This window comes from Schistocerca piceifrons, chromosome 2, assembly GCF_021461385.2.
Source record: "Schistocerca piceifrons isolate TAMUIC-IGC-003096 chromosome 2, iqSchPice1.1, whole genome shotgun sequence".
Lineage (NCBI taxonomy): Eukaryota > Metazoa > Arthropoda > Insecta > Orthoptera > Acrididae > Schistocerca > Schistocerca piceifrons.
Genome location: NC_060139.1, coordinates 206,512,640 through 206,525,867, shown reverse-complemented (window position 1 = coordinate 206,525,867; position 13,228 = coordinate 206,512,640). Strand labels below are relative to the sequence as shown.

Below are 13,228 nucleotides of genomic sequence, written 5' to 3'. Positions count from 1 at the left end.
ACGCACTGGGTGAGTATATTTGTACTTTGGGTGTCTCCTTTCCCTGATTGTAGAGGTCAACAAGTCCTCTATGTCTGGTCGTTTCGTCAATATGTGTCTGCCATAGTTGGCGCGTAGTTTCGTTAGTCGAGTTTGTAGCGGTTCTGTGTTGGTGATGTCATACACGTGATTGCTCGGTGTCTGAGGGGGGAGTCTGGTGATGCTACGGAGTAGTCGTCTTCCTGTTCTGTAGAGTCTTTCAGCCTGGCTAGCTTAGCCTGTTGGAACTTTAACTTTTGTTCCACCAGTTATGTCATCCGGAAAGGTACTCGATTATTTTTTTTCCAATTATTGGCTTTTAGCAAGACTTTGTTGTTTAGTACAGTGCACAAGAATAGCTCTTCTCGCCACAGTGAATACTTTGAGCGAGTATTTAATTTCTATGGTGTTAACTGAATAGTTTTGGAAAACACTTCCAGAAGAATTTTTTGTCTTGTTGTTTATATTAAGCTAAAGGCTCAGAACGGTGCTCATCCAACATAACTGTGTTTTCCAGTTTAGATTTCGTGTGTCAGTTACGTCGGACATAGTTTGTACCATTCCCGAATTGTATGAGGGAAAAATAAACACCTAAATCTATCTATATGAGCTCTGATTTCTGTTATTTTATTCTGACGGACGTTTCTTGCTAAGCCGATGGGAATCGACATAATATTTAGACTTTTGGAGGAGAACATTGGTGATAGAAATTTCGCGAAAAGATCACGCTGGAATCAAACGCTTTTGTTTTAGTAATTGCTATTTCACTATCATATCCACGAAACTCTTTAAACTATTTCGCAATAACACAAAGAAGGTGCTCCTCTTTGAAATTTTTCAGTCTCCTCCATCAATCCACGCCACTCGGCAACAGTCGGCAACCTCTGTACTTGTGATTCGTTACGCAATCGATTTTTTTTGTTCCTGTTGAATTATTATTCACTGCAGTGCAATCCGAATATCCTCACATCCTGGTGCAAGTATACTTAGCTACAAAGGATTACCGACTAACTCAGATCCTTCAGTGTATGCTGCAAAACAGGAGGTACTTCGTCTCTCTTCGAGACAAGAAGAGTCGATGGAGAATGCAGAAAAATGGTCCCCCTCAGGGAAGTGTGCTGTCTCCACTGTTATATCTACACAAATGACGAGCCAATTAACTCTTCAACTAAGGCATTCATATACGCTGATGATACAGCACTCCTTTGAGAAAGTAGAGGTGAAACTGACAACAGCTCTTGAAAATTTGGCCAGGTATTACGATGAAAACCAACTGAAACCGAAACCTGGAAAGACCCAAGTCTGTGCATTCCATCTAAGAAATAGGGAAGCCAAAAGGAAACTGAACATCACTTGGAGAGGAGAACAACTACTCCACTGCGAAACTCCTAAATACCTTCGGGTGAAGATGGACCGTTCCCTCACATTCAAAGCCCACTGTGAAGAAACGAGCCTCAAAGTAAAAGAGCGGCACAACATCATCTGCAAACTTACAGGATCCACGAGGGGTGCCCAGCCACAAGTACTTAGAACATCTGCCTTGGCACTATGTTTCTCCACGGCAGAATACGCAGCCACCGTCTGGCAAAACTCTGCACATGCTAAACATGTAGATACAGCCCTGAACGAGACAGGACGCATTGTTACAGGCTGCTTACGACCTACTGCTGTCAATAAGCTGTACCAAATTATGGACATAGCACCGCCATGCATTCGAAGGCAAGCTGCAGCAGAAGTGGAGAAGAAAAAAAAGAAAGCGACCCTAGACATCCTTTGTTCGGACATGACCCTCAACAGCGAAGACTGAGGTCAAGAGAAATCTTCCTACAGAAAACTGTGGCATTTCGTTCATCTCCCAGAAGTCGCAGAGAGGAGCTTTCGCGAGACTCCCTAGCTGAAGACAATCACATAACGGTCAAGGAGGAAATAGCCGAAGGTTCACACCTGTCATACGTGACCTGGAAGACTTTGAACAGATTGCGAATTGGGGTGTCAAGGTGCAAAGCCAACCTCAGGAAGTGGGGCTTCAGGAATGAGGGGGAAACTTGTGAGTGAGATGACGTACAGGACGGACAACATCTGCTAGTCTGCAGGAACCTACCGGTTGCATGCACTATCCGTAATCTTGCTGCACCCAGTGAAACTGCTGTGATAACCGCCGAATACTGGGCCCGTCAAAAAATATAATCATCTTGCTGCTTGTTTATCTGCTGCTTGTTTGTGTATATTATTGAATCTGTGTCATAAATACTACTGTACACATTTAATTTTGCAAGTTTGTTATGCGAATCAATACTTATTAGTTTTTGTAATTATTTTATGTCCTGGGCTCGAAAAATAAATAAAATTGGTGCACTGCGAGGGCTAGTTAGAAAGTAATGTCTTCTATGCTTTTTCTGCTTCATAAAGTTGGTAACGTAGTAATCATTAATTTGGCGCACTTATGGAAATGTTCTACAGTTCATTCCAGTAAAAGCATCCTACCTCAACAGCAGCATTGCATAAGTTTAGAAAATGATCGACGTTAACCTATGTATAAGGTAGCGTTGTGTGATTGAATTACACTACTGGCCATTAAAATTGCTATACCAAGAAGAAATGCAGATGATAAACGGGTATTCATTGCACAAATATAGTATACTAGAACTGACATGTGATTACATTTTCACGCAATTTGCGTGCATAGATCCTGAGAAATCAGTACCCAGAACAACCACCTCTGGCCGTAATAACGGCCTTGATACGCCTGGGCATTGAGAGCTTGGATGGCGTGGTACAGGTACAGCTGCCCAAGCAGCCTCAACACGATACCACAGTCCATCAGGAGTAGTGACTGGCGTATTGTGACGAGCCAGTTGCTCGGCCACCATTGACCAGACCAGACGTTTTCAATTGGTGAGAGGTCTGGAGAATGTGCTGGCCAGGGCAGCAGTCGAACATTTTCTGTATCCAGAAAGGCCCGTACAGGACCTGCAACATGCGGTCGTGCATTATCCTGCTGAAATGTAGGGTTTCGTAGGGATCATATGAAGGGTAGAGCCACGGGTCGTAACACATCTGAAATGTAACGTCCACTGTTCAAAGTGCCGTCAATGTGAACAAGAGGTGACCGAGACGTGTGTGTAACCAATGGCACCTCATACCATCACGCCGGGTGATAACGCCAGTATGGCGATGACGAATGCACGCTTCCAATGTGCGTTCACCGCGATGTCGCCAAACACGGATGCGACCATCATGATGCTGTAAACAGAACCTGGATTCATCCGAAATAACGACGTTTTGCCATTCGTGCACCCAGGTTCGTCGCTGAGTACACGATCGCAGGCGCTCCTGTCTGTGATGCAGCGTCAAGGGTAACCGCAGCCATGGTCTCCGAGCTGATAGTCCATGCTGCTGCAATCGTCGTCGAACTGTTCGTGCAGATGGTTATTGTCTTGCAAACGGCCCCATCTGATGACTCAGGGATCGAGACGAGGCTGCACGATCCGTTACAGTCATGCGGATAAGATGCCTGTTATCTCGACTGGTAGTGATACGAGGCCGTTGAGATACAGCACGACGTCCGTGTTACCGTCCTGAACCCACCGATTCCATATTCTGCTAAGAGTCATTGGATCGCGATAGGCTACAATCCGACCTTTATCAAAGGCGGAAACGTGATGGTACGCATTTCTCCTCTTTACACGATGCATCACAACAACGTTTCACCAGGCAACTCTGGTCAACTGCAGTTTGTGTATGCGAAATCGGTTGGAAACTTTCCTCATGTCAGCACGTTGTAGGTGTCGCCACCGGCGCCAACCTTGTGTGAATGGTCTGAAAAGCTAATCATTTGCATATCACAGCATGTTCATCCTGTCGGTTAAATTTCGCGGTCGTAGCACGTCATCTTCGTGATGGCCAGCAGTGTACTTACTGCAGAAAGTGAAACGTATAATTGTATTCATGAAAGGCTGAAGAAGGAGTATGGAGAAGTAAAGGAGGACGTCACACCGCTAGACGATATATACGATGAGATATATGCATGCATGTCCAAAGGAACTTTGCATCGTAATTAGAATAACACAGGCACTGCAATACCTCATTTATCTGTCGATACCGGGCAAGCAACTTTCACGTACAATTTCTGATCTGTACGGGAATATACATAATGTATGTACTAGTAAAGGTCGTAGGTGCATGGTTGACGACACGTGGAAGTTTGGGTCTGGTCGTGGGTCGTGCACTGACAGCCAAATAGTAAGATGACCGCTCGCGATAAGATGGTAATCGGGGTTCGGGTCCTCGTCCGGGACAAATTTTCACTGTCGTCATTCCATTCTGCAGCTGATGGTAGTCCTTATTCGCAATTGGGAATTCATTTGGTGTGCTAGACGATGTGTTCGTCGCTGTAGAGATACTGGAGGACAGACACAGTTAGCTGCTGCAAGGTGAAGCGACCGGTCAGCGCCTGCAGTGACTAAGCACAACATCCAGTGTTTTGACCGACTAATCTGTGGCAACCTCCGAGTAAAAGCAGAAGAACTGTTTCGTCGTGTCTTCATTGTAAAGGCAATATTTTAGCTGTTATCGAAAAACTGGGCTACTCCAATATTTATGCGTGCTGGGTACCGATAATTGTGACCGACCAGGATAAACACTCGAGGAAAACAGCAGCATCCAGTCTGTTGCACCACCAGACCTGCATCTGTTCTGTACACTCGAAGTCGCTTATGGGAGGCAACATTTTGAAGATGAAGAGACTACGAACAATGCCATCCGCCAGTGCCTGAGGAAGCAGGACCATAGTTTTTACTGTTTAGATCAGTGGTTCCCAACAAGTGGTCCGCGGACCCCCAGGGGTCCGCGAGCTATCCCAGAGGGGTCCGCAAGATGGACTCAAAGGTCAGATTGAACTTATCTCATTAAGAACTGAAAATTAAAACTAAGTGTATAATGATGGAGTACTCTGTTGTAACTGTATTTTTTCAAATAAATAATACCTTGTATGAAATTAGTGTTTTCTTATTTTTCACAAATGTCTACTCAATGATAACTCAAGTGTAGTCCACTTGAAAGACCAATACACTCAGTTTTAATCTTTTCCTGTCATTTTCAGTTCATACTCAATTTTTATTTTTTAAGGAGTTTGTTATACTAACACCCAGATTTGAAGACAAAGATTTTGAGCAATAATCAAAAATTTAACAATAACAATGATGGTTAAATTGAAAAAGTTTTAAGCTCAATATTTTTTCAATAATGTATATGTCAATGTTTTTTCTAAGTACCAAAAATAGAAAACGTATAAAAAGACTCTTAATTTGGCTGTTTTAGGTACTTGATACTGTGATATGACAAGGTAACAATCATGCTCGATCAGGGGGTCCTCGAGAAAATTTTGTTGGGAATCCCTGGTTTAGATATACATACTCCTGTTTCGGTGTGGAAAAAGATCTGTGGTCGAACGTGAGAATTATATTGAAAAGGGATAAATTAAGTGTGAATTTTGTAATTCTTATGGTCAGTATGTGACATGAACTTTCTTTTACAGCGAGAATAAAAAATATAGAAAGCCCTGCTACGTCACTTTAACCCTCGTGCAATCCAGTCTCTAATTGTTTTTAAAGTTGTTGTTCTTCTCCTTTTCCTTCCTCTTCCCTGACATATGTCGCCCAGCCTTCTGCTATTTCTTTTTGACCTTTGACATTCTTCATTTTTTTCGCACCCCCACGCACGCCCTAGGTGCGCGCCCGCTGCCGTACCCTGGGAACTGGGAACAGTTGCCGTACCTGACGCAGGTGGGGTCCGGCTCGCGGCAGCCCTGAACGGGGAACATCCCGAAGCACTGCGCCAGGCCGACGGCGAACGCGAAGTCGTTGTGAAAGACGGCCCCCGCCTCCGGCCGCGACGGGGCGGCCCCTGCCGGCGCCACCTTGCGGGGGTGCAGTGCGGGGGCGGAGACTGCTGCGGCCGCCGCCTCCCGCAACTTGCCGGACAGCTTGTTGCGCGCCTCCAGCGACTCGTCCCGGCTCCACATCAGCATGCCGCGCGCTGTAAACAATACCACATCTGGAACAACTTCTCAGGAAATAATGGGAAAACTAACACGCTATTTGATCAAAATTATTCGCACACTCCTGTATAGATCGGAAAAGGCCACTAGGTGTCACGCAAGGCGGACCCGCCACTGTAATATGAAAGGAGATTGAGCCGTGTATCGACTCGTGCTACACCTTGTGTTTAGATTGCATTGGTTTTCCTTTTCTTCCCCTGACATGTTTGTTTGATGTTGTCTGTCATGAAGTGGCTGCTTGGCTGTCTTTTCCCTCTGCTATCGGTATCTGCGTTTTTGCTTCCGGGAAACTGCTATGGAGGAAGTGAGATCTTCGAGCGGTTGTAACCTCGTGTGGTGGTGCGGGAGTAGGGGGTTGCGCGTAGAGAGTGTGGTGGAAACGGGAGGGAGTGTGGCTCTCCAGCGCGAAGTATGCGTGGTCGGTTGTACCGAGTCGCCACGTGATGTATGTCGGTTGTGTGTAACGAGCGGGTCGAGTTGACGGAAGAGCTCCCCGCGTGTTGGTTGTATACAGAATCGCCCCACGAGTAGTTGCTGTTCATTTTGCCTTGGTGGGACGTTAACAAGCTTCTTTAAATCCTCCGTTTGAACACTGGAGTTTAAAAGGAGACACCTAACATGAAGGAGCGGTCACTACCCGTCAACGTTGCAGAGAAGACGTGAACTGCGGAGACAGAGCGTGTTGTCGCGTGACCGTGGCGTGTTGGGTACGCTGGCGACGCGTGCGCGGTCGGATGTGTGGATGCTTGCCATCGGAGGTCGTGTACTGCCTGTTCGAGCATAATTGCAAGTTAAGTTCGTGGAAGGTCTAATCATTAAGAAAAATTTTGTGTAACTAGCGTCTCTTCTGCCTTGTGGCCTCCGGCGACCGGGTTGCCTGTCCCTGGCACCGGTGTAATTGAAGACGGTGATCTTTCCTCCTCCTCTCGTTACTGTCCGATGGGAGGTGTAGTTTTGGCAGATTAATTGTTTCGCTGTTCTGTCGTGGGTTATGAGTAAATTCATGCTTCTTGTTGGTTGATCATGTGGTCGCTCATTCAGGACTGTGTGGTGTAATGTTTCCTTGCACGAGGTTAGCTCTAATTCTGCCAGCAAGTTAAGCCATGTTATAACAAGTTTTCGCTGGCTAAAAGTCGGTGCAGTGATCAGCCTGAGAGTGGCAATTGTGTTTACGGGCGTATTTAAATTGGTCAGTATTCTGTCTAGACTGAGCATCCCTGAGTGGGTGATTTGTGGCCGCCTTACACGGGTCCGTCATATCTGTTATGTTCTAATGATATTCCAGGACACTTTTGTTTAAAATGTTTTTAAATTCCTCAAAGTTTGTAAATTCCTTTTATTGCCATTAATCGTGTGTTTGCTGAGACCTGTTTAATTTTCTTAATGGCGGTGTTGATAGCTTCACTACCTCACCGTACTTGATTAACAAAGTTATGCATTTACTTTAGTAGCCTGTTTACTAATGTTCTTTAATTTTTTTTAAATTGTTGTATTGCTATAAATTACTTTTATTGGCGTTAGCGGCGTCTTTTAAAAGGTAGTTTACTGCCATACTGCTAGCTTCTGTGTTGTTTTTTTTAAATTTTAAGCTGTTGTATTGCTATAAATTACTTGATTGACGTTAGCGGCGTGTTTTAAAAGGTTGTTTACTGGTGTACTGCTAGCTTCTGTGTTTTCTTAAAAAATTTTTAAAATTTTTGTAGTGCTATAAATTACTTGATTGCCGTTACCGGCGTGTTTAAAAGGGTGTTTATTGCCATACTGCTAGTTTCTGTAAGATTCGAATAAAACATTTGTGAAAATCTCAACTCGACAGTAAACTACTAGAAATTTGGCCCCGTTTCCCAACTTGTTGTGTGGCTTGTAGTAACCGTAACCACTGTGTGTGTCAGAGATGTGTAGAGTATTCTGTTGTCAGTAGAGAAGCAGTAACAGTAGAACAGGTTAGTCAGGAGAGCTCAGTGGCTTCAAATCTACATCTACATCTACATCATACCCTCAATCCCCTAATGGTGCGTGGCGGAGAGTAATTTTTGTACCAATAACTGGACCCTACTGTGGGCTACTCACTGGATGTCATCAGAGTAACAAACCCACCAGGCTCATTTCAGCCCTTCTAAAGATGCTCAGGTAGAGTATTGGTGATGTGAGTGTGAATTGAAAATACCGAGAAACAACCTCGGTGAAACCAAGAGCAGACAGACTTCACGTACTGACAGACAGAGACCACAGAGAGTTGTGGAGGGTCGTTGTAAATAATCGCATGAAATCAGCGGAAGGAATCACTCGTGAGATCCAAAGTGCGGTCCCAGTAGTACAACTGTGCCGAGGGAGTGAAGGCGAATGGGGTACAATGGTACAGCAGTACCTCATAAGCCACAGACTTCTGTAGTAAACCATAAGCGACATTTAAATTGGTGTAAAGAGAAACGCCACTGGACCGAAGATGCCTGGAAACGAGTGGTTTGGATTGAAGAATGGCGTCATAACGACCGTGAAGCCCCTATGCTGCCATGTCATCCTCCACCTCATTACGTCATGTGAATGTGGTGTTGAGAGGCATGTGATAGGCACACAGCTCACCCGGTCGTTTTGCAGACTTACTAGACCGTGGAGCCTCTATTATTCGTCAAGTAGCTCCTCAGTTGGCACTACAAGACTGAGTGCACCCCATTCGAGTCCTACCATCAAGGAAACATTCTTGGCAATACTGAGAACCAATCCCAGGTCCTCCGTATGGCAGCCACCTGACCACTCAGCTATGGACATAGACGAGGTCTCAATGCTGTGGCTGTTCGATGGAAGGGCTTGGGTTTAGCGAATGCCTGAAGAATGTCACCTGCTGTCATGTGTAATGCCAACAGTGTTATGATAAGAGGGGTGTTTTTCGCAACTGGGGTGTGGTTCCCTTATTGTGTTTCAGAAAACGCTAAGTGGAAAGATATGAACACATTTTGCAGCATTGTTTACTTCGCAAAGTAGAGGAAAGGTTCAGAGAAGATGACTGTGTCACTATTACAAAACACATTCTCATAAAGCAGCACCTGTGAGGCAATGGTTTGTGGACAATAACATTTCTGAAATGGTCTGGCCACCAAGAATTGCGACCTGAACCTAATGGAACACCAACAGGATGGGTGAGAACATTTACCACACTCGAGACCCAAGTGTCCAACCATCACTACCTTCCATGGTTTCGGTTTGTAAGGCGTCCATATTAAGGCCAGACAATACATTGTTACTTTTAACATAAATACGGCTGAGACCGAGGGTAAGTGGCTAGACGGCTTTAATAGGGCTAGGTGGCGACCTAGCAAGAAAAATAAAATTCCCAACATAGTGGGGAGATCTCCATCTTTTAAAAGCATTTTGAGGACTAAAATTTCTAAGAATCTCTCTCGTCTCACAGCGGACCGCACAAGTGTGTGGAAAATAGCAAGGGCATTGAGAGCTTTACTTCTGTGGAGTCTGGACGATCTGCTTCACGTATTGTGCTGACAGATAGCAAAGAGGTATTTAATTATTCCTGCAGGAGTTTTTATGGGCAAAGAAATTGTGTACATCGCTCCAATCCTTAGCGAGTGTGCAATAGCCATTATTTCGACTAGGGAAAAATTAATGTTCTACAGAGCTCAGGAAAGGGAGACTGAGTGAATTCGGTCTAGGCCAGAGCCAGAGCAGGGAATTAGCGTTTAAGATCCAGCACGGAGACAACCCACTGCAGATCCCACTTGGTAAAGTACCATTGCACATTAGGCCACAGTAAATGCTGAGTCGAGATTTTGCTCACTCCAACTTGCATACATTCTGACCATTGAACATCAAAAGCTAGAACACTAATCTACCCTCACATTGAGTACATGAGAGCTTTTCATTGGTTTAAAAAATAAAATTATTGTCCACCAACTCAGTGCACTGACCAGCTACGCCATCATAGATGTAAGTTAGCTGATGAAGATTTTTAATAATTCTTTCATGTGATAAAAGTTTTCATATTTAGAGATAGCAAATTTAATAATCACCAATTCAAAATGTCCAAGAGGTAAATATTTTGTTATTGAGTGTTGGAAGTGACTGAAGATGATTGTTGTGTACCACTTGACCCCTGAAAGCACAGTTGATAAATTATATGTAGAGTGAAAAAGGTAATTGCTATTTTGTCTTTCTAGGATAGATCCCAAACTTTCACTTTTATTAATTCATGTATTCTAGTTACGTGACAGCAGCATTTCTAATTACACCAGCAGCATTACAGGGCCAGGTTCATACTTATCTAGAATCTCCGTTTAACACCCTGGGCTTGAGAAGACAGTTCAGATGTTTTGTCCATTTGCGCGCCTCACAGGTTCTTGACGAAAAATGGACCAGCATTCTTCCATAGATATTTAGACACCTTATTGAAAGTGTCACCATCAGAGTTCAAGCCGCCATAAAGGCGAGTAGTCACCACACCTCATATTAATGTCCACTGATAGGTATCTGGATACATTTGATAAGGTAAATAACTCCTCGCAGCTGCAGTAACTTCTAAACGGTTCTGTGGCGATCTATCTGTTTCCAAAAATTTCTGGAGCGTTCTTCAGACTTTAATGTCTTGAGGATTCTGATGAATCAGCATTCTGTCTTCAGAACTAAGGCTTCTACAGCAATATACTTAGTTTCCATTAAAAAGAGTCTGAATGATAGCAGATGAATGAAAATAAGTAACTATTCTTAAATAACTTCTTTTACGCTAATTTCAAAACTGTTCTCAGTTTTCTTATCAGGTGCAGTTTATTTCATGATGAAATAAAATAAATTTTAAGTTATGGGGTTTTATGATGCTAGGAATCTGGGTGCACTAAAATGCCCTGGTTTTTATGTAAATGGGGTAGCTGGACATAACAAAAGCAGTGTAGTGTAAAAGTTTGGACAAACTGGAAACATTTTGTGTCTGGGACTAAAAACGTCTTGCATGAACCACTTGTAAATCGCCAAAAAATTAGTTTCCACCATTACATATGAACGCCGACTTAGTGAAAGAGTTTGTAGGGCTCTTCCACAAGATGGATCCTGATTTAAAGTAGCTTTCTACGAAATTTCATTTGATTAGACAAGCGCAATTGAGAATGGGGTTTTGGTCGGTCCTCAAATTCAGAAATTAATGAAAGATTACGAATTCGAGAGCATAATGAGTGTGACAAAAAGCTGCATGGGCTCTCTTCAGGCCTGTTATTGAAACCTTTCTAGGGATTAAATAACATCCAAATTATAAGAAGACTGTGAAAAGAATGTTGGAAAATTCCAAGAAACGTTCTGAGAGGAGAGTAGAAGTGCACTTCTTACCTTATATGTTGACTACTTCCCTGAAAATCTTGGATTTTATAGTAAGAGCAAAGAGAATGCTTCCACCAGGGCATTAAGAAGATAGAAAAGAGGTACCAGGAAAGACAGAATGTAACTATGATGGTCGACTATTGTTAGATATTGAAGAAAGATACTGAGACGAATATTCTGAGAGGAAAAAAACGAAGAAACTGTGAAAACTAAATACAGCAAAGTACTCATAAGGCTGCTAAGAGAACTAATAGTATTTTTAATACATAAGTACAAAAATAAAACAATAATTTTAAAAATATAGAATTTTACTGAAATTTTGTTTAATATTTGCGATTAGGTTTCTTAAATCTTTAAAATATGACATTTTATCTTGCGAAAAATTCTGACGGTGTAGAACAAGACGAAAGTAACCTTCAGAGTAAGCCAAAAATTGATATTTATTTTATTTATTAATCTTATACTGCGCTATGCGTTTTGCCCTTACGCCATTCTCAAAGATTCCACAAAAGGAATACAGGAAAGGGTGTTAGCGTAAATACATTGGTACATAAAACATACTTCGTACAAATAGATGAACCAAGCACTCTGTACTTCATTCTTCCGCTATACGAAGTACATTTTATACACAATGTTTTTCACTGATATCTTTTCAGTGGTCGAGATTAATATCAGTTTTTGAGTGCAGCAACGTCTCACGCAGCATTTATGCTTTTTGCTGCTTCCAGAATCGTTTCTAGGACATCTATTTTAGAGAAACAAGCAGCCAAATTTTTTTAAAAATGTGGGCTAATGTTATTTCCTATCATCCACTTGCCACCTCCAACAATAAGGATGAAATATCATCGGAACTGTCACCTGCCGGCTCAGCTACGCTGGAAATTGGATTCCACACAGATTAATTTAATTTTTGATTATTTTTTACATGTAATCAGCTATGCAGCTCCTCGAAATCCCTAAGAGTCCTGAGAGTGTCTTAGCCCTCAATATATCCCTCAATATATTTCATCAGATTGTAAGTCATATGTACACCAAGATTTAAAGTAATTGCTTCTAGTGTTTCAGAACTATAGTTACATGTCATAACTTTCCCATCGGCATCCCGACAAGTAAGGGTGTTGGATGTGTCTAACCCCCACAGTGAGCGTGTCTGATTAAAGTTGCTCCAACTATCCCAGAGCTATATTCACACACACACACACACACACACACACACACACACACACACACACACTAAAATGTTTTATAAATGTAGAGAACATAAAAATGGATGAAGTATGTTCTTTACATTTACATCGTCAGTCTTAAGGGATGCATCTTAGAGCCCATGTTAACTAGATTTTACACTACTGGCCATTAAAATTGCTACACCAGCAAGAAGACGTGCTACAGACACGAAATTTAACCGACAGCAAGAAGATGCTGTGATATGCAAATGATTAGCTTTTCAGAGCATTCACACAAGGTTGGCGCCGGTGGCGACACCTACAACGTGCTGACATGAGGAAAGTTTCCAACCGATTTCTCATACACAAACAGCAGTTGATCGGCGTTGCCTGCTGAAACGTTGTTGTGATGCCTCGTGTAAGGAGAAATGCGTACCATCACCTTTCCGACTTTGATAAAGGTCGGATTGTAGCCTATCGCGACTGCGGTTTATCATATCGCGACATTCCTACTCGCGTTGGCCATGATCCAATGACTGTTAGCAGAATATGGAATCGGTGCGTTCAGTAGGGTAATACGGAACGCCGTGCTGGATCCCAACGGCCTCGTATCACTAGCAGTCGAGATGACAGGCATCTTGTCCGCATGGCTGTAACGGATCGTGCAGCC

At 43.1% G+C, this 13,228-nt stretch overlaps 1 protein-coding gene across 1 annotated transcript in view; it reads right to left on the bottom strand.

Annotated features, from left to right (window-relative positions):
- LOC124775263 (gustatory receptor for sugar taste 64e-like) overlaps positions 1–6,046 on the bottom strand; it is a 155,989-nt gene extending 149,943 nt beyond the window's left edge. Inside the window, 1 exon segment of the mRNA XM_047250102.1 lies at positions 5,739–6,046. Coding sequence (XP_047106058.1) covers positions 5,739–6,046 — 308 coding nt within the window.
- Positions 6,047–13,228: the final 7,182 nt, after the last annotated feature.